The sequence below is a fragment of the Anas acuta genome, chromosome 3 (assembly GCF_963932015.1).
Source record: "Anas acuta chromosome 3, bAnaAcu1.1, whole genome shotgun sequence".
In the NCBI taxonomy this organism is placed as follows: domain Eukaryota; kingdom Metazoa; phylum Chordata; class Aves; order Anseriformes; family Anatidae; genus Anas; species Anas acuta.
This window is the reverse complement of record NC_088981.1, coordinates 81,028,063-81,042,371: the sequence shown is the minus strand read 5'-3', so window position 1 is coordinate 81,042,371 and position 14,309 is coordinate 81,028,063. Positions and strand designations below refer to the sequence as shown.

Genomic DNA, 14,309 nt, shown 5'->3' with positions numbered 1-14,309 from the left:
GAGTTTTAGGTTGGATGTTAGGAAGAACTTCTTTACAGAGAGGGTTGTGAGGCATTGGAACGGGCTGCCCAGGGAGGTGGTGGAGTCACCATCCCTGGAGGTTTTTAAAAGACGTTTAGATGTAGAGCTTAGGGATATGGTTTAGTGGGGACTGTTAGTGTTAGGTCAGAGGTTGGACTGGGTGATCTTGAGGTCTCTTCCAACCTAGAAATTCTGTGATTCTGTGATTTGCTTGTGTGCACTTGGCACCAGTGGGACTGCACCTCACCGCAAGAAGCACAGCGAGTTACTTGAACACCACTTTTGACAAAGGGCCGAGAAAACAGGAGTTTTGAGAGAGGAGCTGGGGCTGAGGGGAGCTGAGGGGAGCCCCGCGGGGCAGCCCCGCGCCGTGAGGCGATTTTCCTGCCTCCCACCCCTCCACCCGGGGCTTCCCTCAGCCCTTCCCTCAGCCTAGCACAACCTCCCCGACACATTCCGCACTCTGCGGCGCTTTCCGTGTATTTATTCCATTATTTAAGTCACCAAGGCGGCCACACAGCCAGCAACACCCCCCGCCCCCCACAGCCCCCCCGCTCCTCCCGCCCTCTGCGGGAGGACGCTCGGGGCGCGGCGCTCCTCCGCCTCCATGGTGCAAGGCGGAAGCGGGGCGCGGGGCGCTGTAGGCCGGCTCCGCGCTCTCTATGGTGCGATGGGCCCGGCACCATGTCGGCTGCGAGGGGTGAGCGCGCCTCGGGGGGGACGGGACGGCACCGGGTGTGTGTGTGGGGGGGACGGGGGCAGCCCCAGCCCGCCCCCCCCGCGCGGCTGCGGTGGGCGCGCCCGGCTGGCGGGGGGGGAGCGGCGGCGGGCGCGACCACCGCGGGCGCGGGGGGGGAGGGGGAAAGGGGGGGGGGAAGGTCTGTGGGGAGGGGGAGCTGTGAGGGCGCCCGCGGCGGGAGGAGGCGGCCGCCATCTTGGGGACCCCCGGGGCCATTTTGGGGCGGGGGCTGCCCCTTTGGGGGATCTTTTGCTGAGTGGGGGCACGCAGCTCGTCCCCCTTTTTATGAGTAGTTATCGTAGGCAAATGCTAAATTTGATTTTATGTACCCTTGCTTTGACGTGATATCTTACAGATTTAAACAAATTAAATCCCCATAGTTGGGCTCATGTCACCTCCCAGCGGTGCCCTCAAATTCCCCCTTCCCCAACACAAGTCTAAATTTCAAGCCGACAGCTGTAAGTCACTTCTGGGCGTCATTATTCCAAAAACTAATCAGATCTACCTCTTAAAGTGGCTGCTGAGGCGGGGAGATGTTACTGTGAGGAAGCGCTAATTTAGGTGGTGAGAGGAGCAGGAGGTTATGCAAGGGAAGGCAGCGCTGGCTGCGAAGAAAAGCGAACCAAAGCCTCGCCTGCGCTGGATTCGGCAATTAATTCCCATATTAAACGAACAAAGTTACTACAAAACTGCCTGGAGCTTATCTGTTAGCTCATCTCCTTATCAGCAAAGGAACATAAACTTTTCCTAATGACACACAGCTTAATTGACACACTCGGAAGACGACAGACGATGCCCCAAAAGATGCTGCAGAAGCACCAGTGGGCGCCCATGGGGTGCCACAGGGAACGAGGATATTTTACTGCCACCAGGCCTGGGACAGGCTAGCTCCCAAACTGCAAAATAGCATCGGTCTGGGCCACAGCTGTTCCCAGAATTGCAGCAGTGGTCGGAGTAGGGAAGATGCAGGGCTACACCGATGATAGGCAGTCCTTGTGTGGTTCAGGTTACTCAAATAGACATAACTTTAGTGTTTTCTACAGTGAACGAGGCGAGGACAGGCTGCCGCTCCAGAGCAAGCACGTACTGGCACCTTAAGGGTAGGGAGGCACAGAAAGACAAATATTAGTCCATGGTTAGTTTTTCTAGAAAAAAGGATCGCTGTTAGAGCAAGAGGATGGATTTTTGTCAAACACCTGGAGCTTCTGTGCTGTCTTTTTTGAGAAGAGACTTTAAGGTTTACCTTAGACTTTTTATACAAAACATTTCACAACACTGAAATGATTGTACAGTCTTTGGCACAGTTCTGGGGCTGTAGGACACCCTGCTTCAGTACTTAAATTAAAGCGAAGGGCATGCTAAGTTGGTATCTTTGTTTTCTTTCAGAAAATGTCAGCTTACCGTTCAAGTTGTACTGCCTCACTGTGATGACCCTGGTAGCGGCAACGTACACGGTAGCACTGCGGTACACGAGGACAGTGCAGACAGAGCTCTACTTTTCTACCACGGCCGTGTGCATCACCGAGGTTATCAAGTTGTTCTTGAGCGTGGGCATCTTGGCTACGTAAGTATGGGGATGCTAATCGGCGTTTTGGGAACGAATCACCACTTCTAACCCCATGCTCTCAGTTACTGAAGCGCAGATCTGTGTGAATGTGTGGCTGGGTAGCTCAGCTGAAACTGCTTTGTAAACAGCTCGATATTCAGGTGTGTCCTTTCTGCATATTTTCTGTGTTCATGTGCTGTCTTACCTCGGTTTCCCTGTGCTGCATCCTTCTTTGGAAGGGCCTGTATTTTCTGGGTTCTTCCAAAGCCCAGCTCTTGCTGTTTTGGTAGAATTTGTTCTTTCAGGGTCTGTGTGTGTCTTTGTGGCTTTTCATACATCAGAGGGCCGTCTGTTTTGTGCTAGAGGATTGCGAAGTCACATGGGGTGCCTCTTTTTCTTTTTTATCAGATCTTTTCTTCTTTACATCAAAAAGGTGGTTTAGTTGCTTTAGAAATGAGCCAGTATTCGGATTTGTAGGCCTTCTGTGTAACTTTTCATTAAAAATGGCACTGCGGTTCTCACAGGGTTGTGGCCAGAGCACATCTTGACCCAGTCTGCTTTCTGGCGATGTCAGCAGCCCACGTTTGTGAGCAGTGAAGGGTCTGTGGGTTGGTAACTTCTCAAATCTGTGGGACCCAGACCCCTCACAGCTTACCAGAGGGGTGTAGGCTGTGCCTCCTTGCTGGCAGATGCTCGTGGATTCCCAGCCTGGAGGCTGCGTGTGTGCTGCGGCTGCAGCCCGTGATGATCCTGCCCTCCGCATGGCTGTCTGGGTTCCTTCTGAACTGCTAGTTCCTGTTGTGCCTGTGAAATGGGTTCTGCAATATAATTACACAGTATATATGGAAAAAGTGCTTCTTTTATGAACACTTGTGAATCAGGATCCTGAGCTGCGTGCAGCACTCAAGGTGTGAACGTGCTGTGGCATTACGCAGAGAGGTAACAGTGCAGAAAGCACCTGGCTGGGTGTCAGATCCTCTCCTAAAGGATCCCTGACAGCTCCTTTCTCTGAGCACAGCTGAGCTGCCTGGATAACTGAGCTGGTAGCAGAAGACCTGATGAGTTCTGTTGGGTGTAGTGAGGGGCCCTTTCAGCAACGGCTGAAAGTTTTCTCTTGGACACCACATATAGTTTAGTATAATCAGCAAATTTTGCCAATATCCCAGTAACTTTCCATTTTAGATCACCTACAAATATGGCAAATGGCGCGAGTTCCAGCATGGCTTTCCTGCAGCGTCTGCCTGACGGCTTCCTCCAGTTTTAGACTTCCATCCTGCCAAGGCAAGGTGCCTTTGTAGCTTAATTGCCAGTTAAAAGATGAAATACAATTATTTGCTTGGTATGGTTGGATACATCTCACTACCTTGCCCTTCTGAAGCAGCCAGTACTGCGTGCTACAACATACAGGATCCTGAAGTATGACACTCGGGCTGTTCCGGCTGCTGAATTTGTTTTCTTGCACATTTCTTCTGTTACGCCTTCCTTGTGTTTACCTTTTGGGTTTCTCCTGCAAAGCATATTGAAGGAGTGAATGAACGCCAACAGATTTCCTTTCTAAAAGGAAGGTTACAATGGTTGAGGCTGTGTAATTATTTATTCAGCCGTACTGTTACAGGAAAGGACTCAACTTCTCACATTTATTTGAAGTCCAGCTCGCCCTTTGGCAATTACAACATCCAGATTCTTAGATGGCACTTAGTTTCTTAGCAGTGGATAAAGAAAAGTTCATTTGCAAACCCTAGTTTTCGCTTTGGCTTTTTTAACAGCTGAGTATTTCTGTTGCAGAACTGATTCTTATGGGTATCCGCCAAATATTCAGACCAATGTAGAAACATAATACATTTTTAAGTCAAATGTAGATAAATATCAAGAATGCTGAATTCAAGCTAAATGTTTGTTTTTAATTTACTTATTTATTTTGCTGTGTACATCTTTGGGCAGCTTATTTTGCAGTGTAAGCTATACACAGAGGCTTTTTCTGAAATTCTTTTCTGCATAGACGTGCCCTTTGTACTGACCTCAGCTTTCAGTTAAAGATTCTTGATAAGCATGTGCTTCAGAAAGAGAACCCACCCAGAGATGAACTACCACGTAGTACATCTTCTTCTCAAACACTGCTGGATGCCATGCCTGAATCCATGGGCACCAGCAGCTCTTGCTGCTCTCATCTCACTTTGGGCATGCGATCAGCTAAGTCACCGAGCATGTTTTGGGACAGAATAAGGTACAGGCTAAGTATTAATTTCATGTTCATCAGCCTACCTTAGTATTGACAGATAGAAGCCATGACCATGTGGTATCTTCTGACTTCTTCCTATCACCGAGCAGAGCTCTCTCAGTGTGCTAATTACACTTGATTTACAACTGGACATCTGGAAGAGCAGCACTTTAGTCAAGTTGTACCTGGGTGATTACCAGGTGCTCCGTGTTTTCTTGTGCATCTTATCTCCCAATGCCAGGCAATAAAAGTTCTTTGGAAAGTAAGTTCTTTGGAGAATAAATAAACTGACAACTCTGCCTATAATGTCCGTGACTCATAGTGCTTTGTGCAATTAGCTGTAGTGCACTGGCATTAATTCTTCCCCCTCCTTGTTCTACAAACGTTGTTGTATCAGTGCTTGTCCCGTGGCCAGACGTGTCTTGCAGAAGACAGCTCTGTGATGTGCTCACTGTCAGCCAGTCTGTCCCACGCAAAGTTTCTCCGAAAGTTTGGAAAGAGGGGTGCATCAAGAATTGGGGAATATGCAGGAGTGAGGTGGTTGATGAAGGAGCCTGGCACAGAGGGTGCTGATTTTGCACAGCAGGAGTTTGGGGTAGGTAGCTGGTGGACGTTTGTAGGAAGAAAGAATTTGGGATGTGGGTGGAACGTGGGAAGTTGATTTCCTGGGGTGCTGAAGAGGATGTGAGCCAGTTGTATGGGTGTGCAAGGGAAGCAAAAGGAGTGTTAAATTTAAGAGCAGTGACACATTTCCATCGCCGGCTCTCGTGCACACTGTAATTGATAACATCACTGATTTTTCCCACTAATTCTCTCCTTTGATGAGCAGAAGGTAAGATGATTACTAAGAACACGTTTTCAGCCATCCCAACAGATTTGTTGATTTGTTTTCCGTTTTCAAATATCAGCTCAGGATGGCCCCCAGCTACATTATTACTTTATTTTGCAGAGAATCTGGAAGCCTGTCAAGGCTAATAACATCTCTGAAAGAAAATGTATTTGGAAGTCCCAAGGAATTGCTCAAATTAAGTGTTCCATCTTTGGTGTACGCTCTCCAGAACAACATGGCTTTTGTGGCTCTTAGCAACTTGGATGCAGCAGTCTACCAGGTAAGGCACATTTTTGTGAGTAACTGATCTGCAAATACATTTCTCTTCATAGTTTTGTGAGGCGTGCATGTTAGCTACCTGTTTGCCCAGGCACTGGAAATGGTACAACACCGCCAGGTTCTGTAGGGAATTGACAAATCTAAGATGTTACTCGTCGCTCTGTAGTTGAATTTTCTGTTTGCGTGTTTGGGAGGAATTTGTACAACCACGTATTCTTGTCTCTAGGTGACGTACCAGCTGAAGATCCCCTGCACAGCTCTGTGCACAGTCCTCATGCTGAAGCGTTCCCTCAGCAAACTGCAGTGGTTCTCGGTCTTCATGCTGTGTGGCGGTGTCACCCTCGTGCAGTGGGAGCCTGCTCAGGCTACCAAAGTACAGGTGAGAGTTTCCATTTTGCCATTTCTCGAAGAATAAACCGCCTCGCACTGTGCATTTCACTTCACAGCACCTTGGAGTTAAGGTAATGTCTCGTAGCTTCCACCCAGCAGTACCCATTTCCTCTTTCCAACCACCTCATCTGCACCGCAAACACTGGCTCCATCATTTGTGTTCGGATTTGTTGTATACCCGTGCAGACAGGGTTGTTCCACGCCACAGTCAGCTTGTCACAACTACACCGAGCTAATCTGCGGGGCAGCTCTAGCAAATCAGATCTGTAGTGTAATGAAATGCTACCGATTGTGGTGCACTTAATGAAATAGGGGTTTTGTAAATGGCTGCGGTGCTGTATCTGTTTAACACAACGCTCCATGTTGCAGGTGGAGCAGAATCCGTGGCTGGGCTTTGTAGCGATTGCTGTCGCTGTGTTGTGTTCAGGATTTGCAGGTACAGTATTGCTTCCACATGCAGTTCATGCCAAGATGACTGATATTTCGTGACATTTCAAACAAAGTTCTCTGTTTTATACCTTCTGCGCTGATAGGGTCTTGGTGTGGCATCATGTGCATGACCTGCACTTCACATTGATGGGCAGCACAAAGCTGCACCAGGGGAGGTTCAGACTGGACATTAAGAAACATTTTGTTACCACGAGAGCTGTCAGGCATGGGAACAGGCTTCCCAGCGAGGTGGTTGGTGCCCCAGGCCTGTCAGTGCTCAACAGGCACTTGGACAACGCCCTCGTTAACGTGCTGTAACTCCTGGTTAGCCCTGGAGCAGCCAGGCAGATGGATTTGATGGTCTGTGTAGGTCCCCGCCAACAGAACTGTTCAATTCTGTGCTCCTCGTTAGCTATCTTTGTTGATTAGAAGATAAATGAGGACTTTATCCCCTCTGCCTGTAATTACCTTATGCTTGCAGTAATTACAAACCAGATTCGCGACGTGATTGCTCCAGTTGTAAAAACAAATGGCTGGGAGCACGTACTGTTGGTTTGATGTGATGCAACGTGGAAGGCTGTTTTGCAAGTGGAAGGAAGCACCTTTCGAATGCTTCGAATAGTGTGAAGGGAACCTCCAGAATGACCCAGTCAGCACAGCTCATTCATGTCCCTCAATTTTATAAGTTAATTTTACAGTGATTGGCTCTGTTACGGTGATCCAATGAAAAATGTGCCTTTTTTTTTTTTTTAAAAAGGGGCCACTTAATTCTTGTGGCAGCTCAGCCCCAAAATGCACATTGCCATGGTCATATGTGGTAAATTTTCCCCTGCATCTCAATGTGGGAGAGAGGAAGCCGAGTAGCAGGAAGCCTGGATAAGCTGTGTGATGCTTTTGTTATGTTACTTTAGTTTCAAGCAGCTTTTCCTCTCAACGGTCATTTTTCTCTGGCTCCTGTAGGAGGAGACCAGAATTTGAGGACAAAGAGCTGGTGCTAAGAAATAAGGAAATGCAATTACTACTTTATTTGAAATTTGGCTCACAGGGGGATATTTTCTTGGCTGCAAATTGGATTCTCCCCTCTCCCTCTGTAAGGAAAGGTGTTATCACTGACCTCTGTTGCCATACAATCATGCAGGAATCATCTTGTGCTGTGCATACCTGCTTGTTACTCGTGGAAATCCTCCTAGCTAGCAGGTGGGAAAAGGAGAAGGGTTAGGTTTTTGTTTGGTGTCTTTTCACTGAAATGGGCATTTTGAATTAGAAACAGGAAATAAGGCTTTGTAGATCTCAAGCAGCTTTTCCTGGAAGGTTCAAAACTTACTCTTTTCCACAGATGCTCCCAAGCCATGAGACAATGTACAGCATTCACAGCAAAGCCTTCAGAGCCTTGTAACGCCCTCACGATGTGGGTGGATAGCTCTGCCCCTGCAAATCCTGACCTTTTAAAGGGCTGGAGAGGGCTGCTTTAGAGGATTTAGAGACCCATGCGGCTTTCTTCTCCAGCCAAAGGGTTGCAGCTGGGGTGTTTCCTCCCAGTGATTCCTCACTGACAGCCGTAGCTTTGAGGCAGCTGGGAAGACAGGAGATGTCATCCACGCAGCTCCTTGTGCCCTTGAGGCTTTACATGTTGAAAACATAAGTCCTATCCAGACTCCTTTCCTCTTTCTACTTCCTTCCCCTGCCCACAATATGAATTAGTTATTCTTGGCATTAAACCTTCAATTTCTGGACCGACCATATTTAACTGTTTTATGTTATTCAGCAAAGTCCAAAAAGTTATGTGGTTTTGTCCCTCGGAGATGGAAAAAAGCTTTCTTCAAACCCCTTTTCCTGTGATAATTTGCAAAGGTTTGGGGGCACAACAATGCTTATAAAAGTGTTTTAAACAAATACCTAATGACAGAGCCCTTGTGACTTGAAACATTACTAAAGAATTTCTCCTAAACAGTACATTTTCTTTCCTAGCACAGTGATTTTTATGCATTTTCAGAACTGACAGCATCATGTCACTGCCCTACTTACTGTTTTCTTAGCTTGTTAATAGTTTATAAACATGGGTCATGCTCAGCCAAGTTTCTGGTAAATTGATTCTATCTGCCTGTGCTCCCTGGGTCTTCTCAGCGGGCACAGAACTCGAGGTAGACTGCTGTGGGTTCTTCGAAGCACTACAGTCATTAACAAGACTAGTTTTTTGTTTATATTGTTGATTAGACTTTTAAAATAGTTTTCATGTAAAACAGTATTCCCTTGTTTGCTTTTGTAATTTAAACACCTGAAATATACATGCGTTCTCTAGGTAATTGATTCACCATATGTCCTCGCTGTACTGTATTATAAATTATAAATTGCATTTTTCATAAGCAAAAGAGCGAACTCAGTCATTTCAGGAGGAAGAACGGATGTCTAGGGTGTCTAACCCATAGGTCTTTTTGCTGTGCTTTATCACTTGGTGTACTTCTCCTTTATCTTTTCAAGGATCTTGGGCAAAGTTAATGAGCAACAAACACTTAATCAGTAGGACTTACGCCAGGAAGTGTGGTCACACAACTCTTCTCACACAAATGGCTGAGAAGATGTCTGAATGCTGTGAAACGTCTCTGTTTTGGACTGCAGAGGAAATTGCAGATACGAGCAGAGCCCTGGGAGCAGTAGTTAGAGGCAGCTAGTGATGGCCTTGTCAAACGGAGGCTGTTGAGTCTGACACACACCTCCTGAGTCACGGAAAAGTAGATGTGGAATTTCAGTAATGCAGGATAAAAAGTAAAACATGCTGGTCAGCGTGGCACCGTGAAACAGAGCTTTAGATTAGCATGAACTCCTTTTTCCTCAAAAACAGCCTGTAGTTTCAATTAGTGGAAAGCAGAGGTTTTGGTTCGCTCTTATAATCTTTGAAGCTGTGATTTCAGAACATGTCTGCGCTCTGAACTCAAGGAATTCTCAGTCTCCATACTGAGGTAACAAAGTTTCCCTTTTGTAGGAGGCTGGATATTGTGTTGCTGTTATTTGATTTCGTTTTATTTTCTTCACGTGTTGTTTTTTTTCACTGCTAAATATCCTGATGGAGGAACAAATCATTCTACACCATGCTGAAATGCATAAATAATAAAATTAAATTGCACAGTGCAATAAAATTGTGCAATTTGCACAAATAAAATTGCACAGAAGAAACAGTGTTGGTATCGGAATTCTAGGAAAACTAAACAGAAATGAGGAATGGTTTAACAATGAAGCTCATCAACAACTGAGATGACTGTAGAGAGAAACAGAATCTATTTTTGATTTTATGTACACCTTAAAATGATCCTGCTCCAGAAGACATACATTAGCAGGACACGTTGTTGGGACTTCTGCATTGGGAACTTCTGTGAAATGTGCAATTCTGTAAGACAAGAGGATTCCAGTAGTCTTGTCTGGTTTTAAAACACCATGAGCTGGGAATCACTAAAGTTGATGCCTTGTTCATCTTATAAAAAAACTTTTTTTTTCTTTTTTTAGGAGTTTATTTTGAGAAGGTATTAAAGAGTTCTGATACATCCCTGTGGGTGAGGAACATCCAGATGTACTTATCGGGGATTGCGGTGACTTTATTTGGTGTTTACATGTCAGATGGAGCCCAGGTTCTCGAGAAAGGGTTTTTCTACGGCTATACACACTACGTCTGGTTTGTCATCTGTAAGTATCTCATGGTTTTATGGTCAGGTTATGTTGTTTTGCTTTTTTTAACTTTTGGTGTAACTGGTTGTGTGAACCTACAAATACAGTTTGCCCCACTGTTTCTTACTGTGTTTTTTCTAATACTGTTTTCTTGAAAATTATTAGTTTATTCAACTTAAAATCGTGCTTAACGAATATTCCAAATAACTGAGCAGCAGGTAGAGCAAGTCTTTAAACGAGTCACATCTGATCTAGTAGATGCCATTGTAGATGTGCCACTGTGATACATGTTGTGTTAGATCACCAAGTAGGATGATGTAGCCCAAACAAGGAGTGGGGTAAAATGCATGGCTCTAAAGAGGAACCTGCTGCACCTTTGCTAACAGACAGCTGCTGTCTGCTTTCCAGTTCTCGCCAGCGTAGGCGGCCTCTACACGTCTGTGGTTGTGAAGTACACGGATAACATCATGAAAGGCTTCTCTGCAGCAGCAGCCATTGTTCTTTCTACCGTGGCATCGGTCATCCTCTTTGGCCTCCAGTTAAGTAAGTGCCTTTTTGCCACCTGACTTGACTGTAGGTGCAGGTTTCTGTCCTTGGTAGCAGGCTGTACACCAAGGCAATCACTCATGCCTCCTTTGAATGTTTCTGTTTTTAACTTAGCCTTCTCCAGCAGTGCTGTATCCTCTGCTTTCACAGGCATTCATGATTTGGTCTTGTAGAGGCACCCTATAACTTCACAGGGAAAGGTTCTTTCCAGTTTAAACAGCTTACTGATTTATACAGCTCTGCTCACGAATCACTTCCTAATGCAGTTCAGTATGCAAATGGTTAGAGATGTTTATCTGAGAGAGCTGTCGGGAAGGTACCCTTTCTTGCTGGTTTTAATAGAGCCAGTGCCAAATTAATTCCTCATTTATTTCTGCAAGGGCTTCACTACATCCTATTAGGTTATACCTGCTGCTGCCTTCCCGCTTGCTGTGCCCAGCCATGCACCAGAGCGCATCCCGCAGCCACCAGGGTGAATACTTCTGAGAGAAAATAGCAAATTCCTGGGGGCTGGCCAGCAGCCACAAAGGATTCTCTCCCTGATCAGCCATGTACCCGATAAAGTATCAAATAACTCCTGCTCAGTCCTTCCCTATGATTTTTGACTTTCCCACCGTAGTCAGAATTTAGAGTTGGGATGGTGTAATGGTTCTGATTCGGTGTAGTGAGGCGAAACTTAACAAAGGTTTGTCTAAGAAAACCATCACAAGCTGAAAAAGAGGGCCTTAAATCAAGTGGTGAAAAACAACTGCTTTTAAAAACTCATCTGGGCTGAATGCTTTCCTGCTGTTTGACACACATCAAACCTGGACTGCTGAGCTTTCTGTGAAAGCCTCACTAACAGTATTTCTCAGGTGTGTCTAAATTTGAAAAGGCAAACAAAATGTGTCATCACAGGCTATGCTATCACATCCACCGTGTCTTTACCTTAGTGCTACTGTAACAAAAGCCTGTCAGAGCACTTCTGGAACTGCAGAGGGTGTTTCACACTTGATTTTCTGACCTTCACCACATTTTTGTGACAGGAAACTGCCTGAAATGCTGTGGGGATTGTAAATGCTCAGGAGTTTTCAGTGACAGGGTATGATTTTAAGTTCTGTGAATTAACAGCTTGTTGTCCTGCTTACTTCTGAGTAACGTTAAGACTGTCTGTCAGACATCATCATAATTTATGTAGCTCAGTCTTCTGAAGGTGGTTTCTTCTTTTACAAAGGTGTTTATTTTGAACTGTTTGTTCCCTTGCAGCTACTACCTTTCTGGTGGGTGCTATCCTGGTGTGTATTTCTATTTACTTCTATGGATTCCCTCGGCAAGACACCACAAAAATCCAGCCAGCGGAGACGAAGAGCCCAAAAGAGAGACTCGACACTGTGTGACATTGTCTTTAAAAATGGACAGACAGGAGGAAAAAATGGACTTCAAAACTTAAAAACTACATTTTTTAAAAAACTTAGCCTTAGCTAGTTGTGAAATGGTTTAAGTGGGATAGGCTGAAACCAGAAATTATTTCTTTTTTTACATGAGAAGTTACCCGAGGTTGCTGCTGGGGCTCCATTACAGCCAAGAGCCGGATGGGTATTTCACGGAAGGCATTACTCAGTTGTGATGGAAAATGAAGAGTCCCATTTACAAGGAAAAGAGAATGAAGGAACTGAACACTCACCTGTATATAATGTACATAACGGAGGGAAAGTGGGAATTGGGAAATGTTGTGTATTTGATAAACTGTTGTGCCCTTTGAGGGCAAAAATGCCCCAAAGCTTCAAACAAATCTATTAAAAAGGGCAACTACTGCCAGCATTTTCTCTTAAACCACTTGGCAATTGCAGTTTGATTCTCCACAGGGAGTTTCTCTTTTAAATAATACATATCAGATAAACAGAGAACTTTGCTAGAGTTTTTGTGATGGTGTAGCAGTATTTTTTCCTCTATGCACTCAAGTCTCAGTTGCCAGCCACACCTCTACCAGTAATAAGCACACTTCAAACATCGTTTACCCAGAAGCGATACGAAGTAACGCTTGCTGTTGGGTTAAAAATCCATAATGAAAATCTAGTGTTTCTGTTAAGTTGTAGATTCTTTTACTTTTCAGTTTTATTTTCCACTTGCTGTAGCTGGTGGAGAGCTGGCCTATTCTTTTACAGATTTTCTCAAAACTTGAGACAGGCACGTTGTATCTCCAGCTTGGTATGAACAAGCGTTGGACCAGAGGAATTTCATCTTTACACTTTTTCCCTAAACCTTTTTATGCATAGCAAAGTGATGCTGGAGAACAGTTCCTGCAATGCATGCGATTTAATTAGAGTGCCAACTAAAATCTTCTCCCTGCCTCCGGGCATTGCTCAGTTCAACCCTTCGAGGAAAATGCAACTGCATTTAGGGAAAACTGCCTTTGGGGCATTTGTTTAAATCCACAGTGGAGTCAAAAGTCAGACTTTGATTTATACCTCGTTTAAATTCCTTCAGACCTGAGCTACCCAGCTGGATTTTACTTCAGCTTGGGGCGTGTTAACCACAGCAATAACAAAACACTTAAGTTTGGTTCCAGTGGGAGAAGGTGCTCCTATCTGCCTTTTGCCAAGCGTTCTGTGCACGTAGGATGGAGCACGTCAGCAAAGTGCCAAGGCTTTGGTGTCGGGGCCCTGTCAGAATTCATTTCAGAGGCTGGCACTGCCACCTGGTGCTCCACCTCTCTTTGGCAGCGTTGTGGCTGTGAAATTGCCAGGCAGCGCCTGCCACGCGGGGCTGCTGAGGGAGTGCCGCGGTTCCTGTTGCACCAGCTGGGCAGCACACCTTCCTTCTCCTTCCTCAGCGGGTCAGGACGTGACAGGTTTGGCAGTGGGGCTCGATGCGTGAAGGTGGGAAGGCGATAGGACACACAAAAGAGAAGGGCAGGGTCTGAATGAGTGTGTCCCCACACGGCGCACCTGTCCTGCCACGAGGGCGATGCAGGAAGGGACTTTCACTGCTTAGGGCAGGGCGCTGTAATTCCCCTCCCTCTTCAAAAAGAAGTGTGATGTTGACAAAGGTAAATCCATAAAATTCGCCTTGTATGGGGCCTACCAAGGACACTGCTGCCCTAAAGACACCACTACTGTCTGGGAGAAAGTAATTACGGCAGCGGTGGCACCCCCAAATGGCAGTGCCATCATGCTCTTCTGCAACAAAACCCTTCAAGAGCCAAGTTTGCAGCCTGCATTCACAATGACTGGCAGGAGAGTGTTTATGTTCTCTTGAAAAATACCTTTTTACTAGGATGTTACACAGCTGTTACATCCGCGTGACGGGGGTGATGCCGAGGAGTTGCATCCCGCTGCCTAGAACGGAGCGCGCCGCTCGGAAGAGACACAGCCTGGCCTGGAAAACAAGAGCAGGGCTCAGCAAAGCCAGAGCAGGTGCTGCTGCAGAGCAGCGAGGAGCTGCCTGTGAGAGGGGAGAACACCCTGTGCAGCCTCTGTCCCCACGCACACGCAGTAACACCCCGGTGTGAGCTGGCAGCACTCACACCAGCTGGCGGGGGCACTTCTAGGCTCAAAGGGACGCTTTTGGGGCTGCAAAGGGAAGCTGGGAAGAGGGGCCCAGACTAATAACGGCATTTATAAATAAAAAAAGAGCAAAATAAAATCCACAACCCCATGGCAGTGACCAGAGGGGA

At 46.1% G+C, this 14,309-nt stretch overlaps 2 protein-coding genes across 6 annotated transcripts in view; one reads left to right on the top strand and one right to left on the bottom strand.

Annotated features, from left to right (window-relative positions):
• Positions 1 to 562: 562 nt before the first annotated feature.
• On the top strand, positions 563 to 12,466 carry SLC35A1 (solute carrier family 35 member A1). Its single transcript, XM_068678006.1, has 8 exons — positions 563 to 721; positions 2,147 to 2,324; positions 5,474 to 5,633; positions 5,859 to 6,011; positions 6,392 to 6,458; positions 9,950 to 10,126; positions 10,517 to 10,651; positions 11,900 to 12,466. The coding sequence occupies exons 1-8, from the start codon at positions 706 to 708 to the stop codon at positions 12,028 to 12,030; spliced, it is 1,017 nt and encodes a 338-aa protein (XP_068534107.1). The 5' UTR covers positions 563 to 705; the 3' UTR covers positions 12,031 to 12,466.
• RARS2 (arginyl-tRNA synthetase 2, mitochondrial) overlaps positions 4,200 to 14,309 on the bottom strand; it is a 45,846-nt gene continuing 35,736 nt past the window's right edge. For 2 of the 5 annotated variants that reach the window (XM_068678002.1, XM_068678003.1), the window contains one exon: positions 4,200 to 14,011. In XM_068678002.1, coding sequence (XP_068534103.1) covers positions 13,925 to 14,011 — 87 coding nt within the window. In that variant the 3' untranslated portion in view covers positions 4,200 to 13,924. The remainder of the gene's footprint in view (positions 14,012 to 14,309) is intronic. The other 3 variants (XM_068677999.1, XM_068678000.1, XM_068678001.1) reach the window with 3 other exon arrangements.

What these genes read in the sequence shown, in the direction of transcription:
- SLC35A1 (XM_068678006.1), top strand. An exon ending in CTCAGGCTACCAAAGTACAG is followed by an intron (nt 6,012 to 6,391) that starts GTGAGAGTTTCC and finishes TCCATGTTGCAG; the next exon opens with GTGGAGCAGAATCCGTGGCT. An exon ending in CCTCTTTGGCCTCCAGTTAA is followed by an intron (nt 10,652 to 11,899) that starts GTAAGTGCCTTT and finishes GTTCCCTTGCAG; the next exon opens with CTACTACCTTTCTGGTGGGT.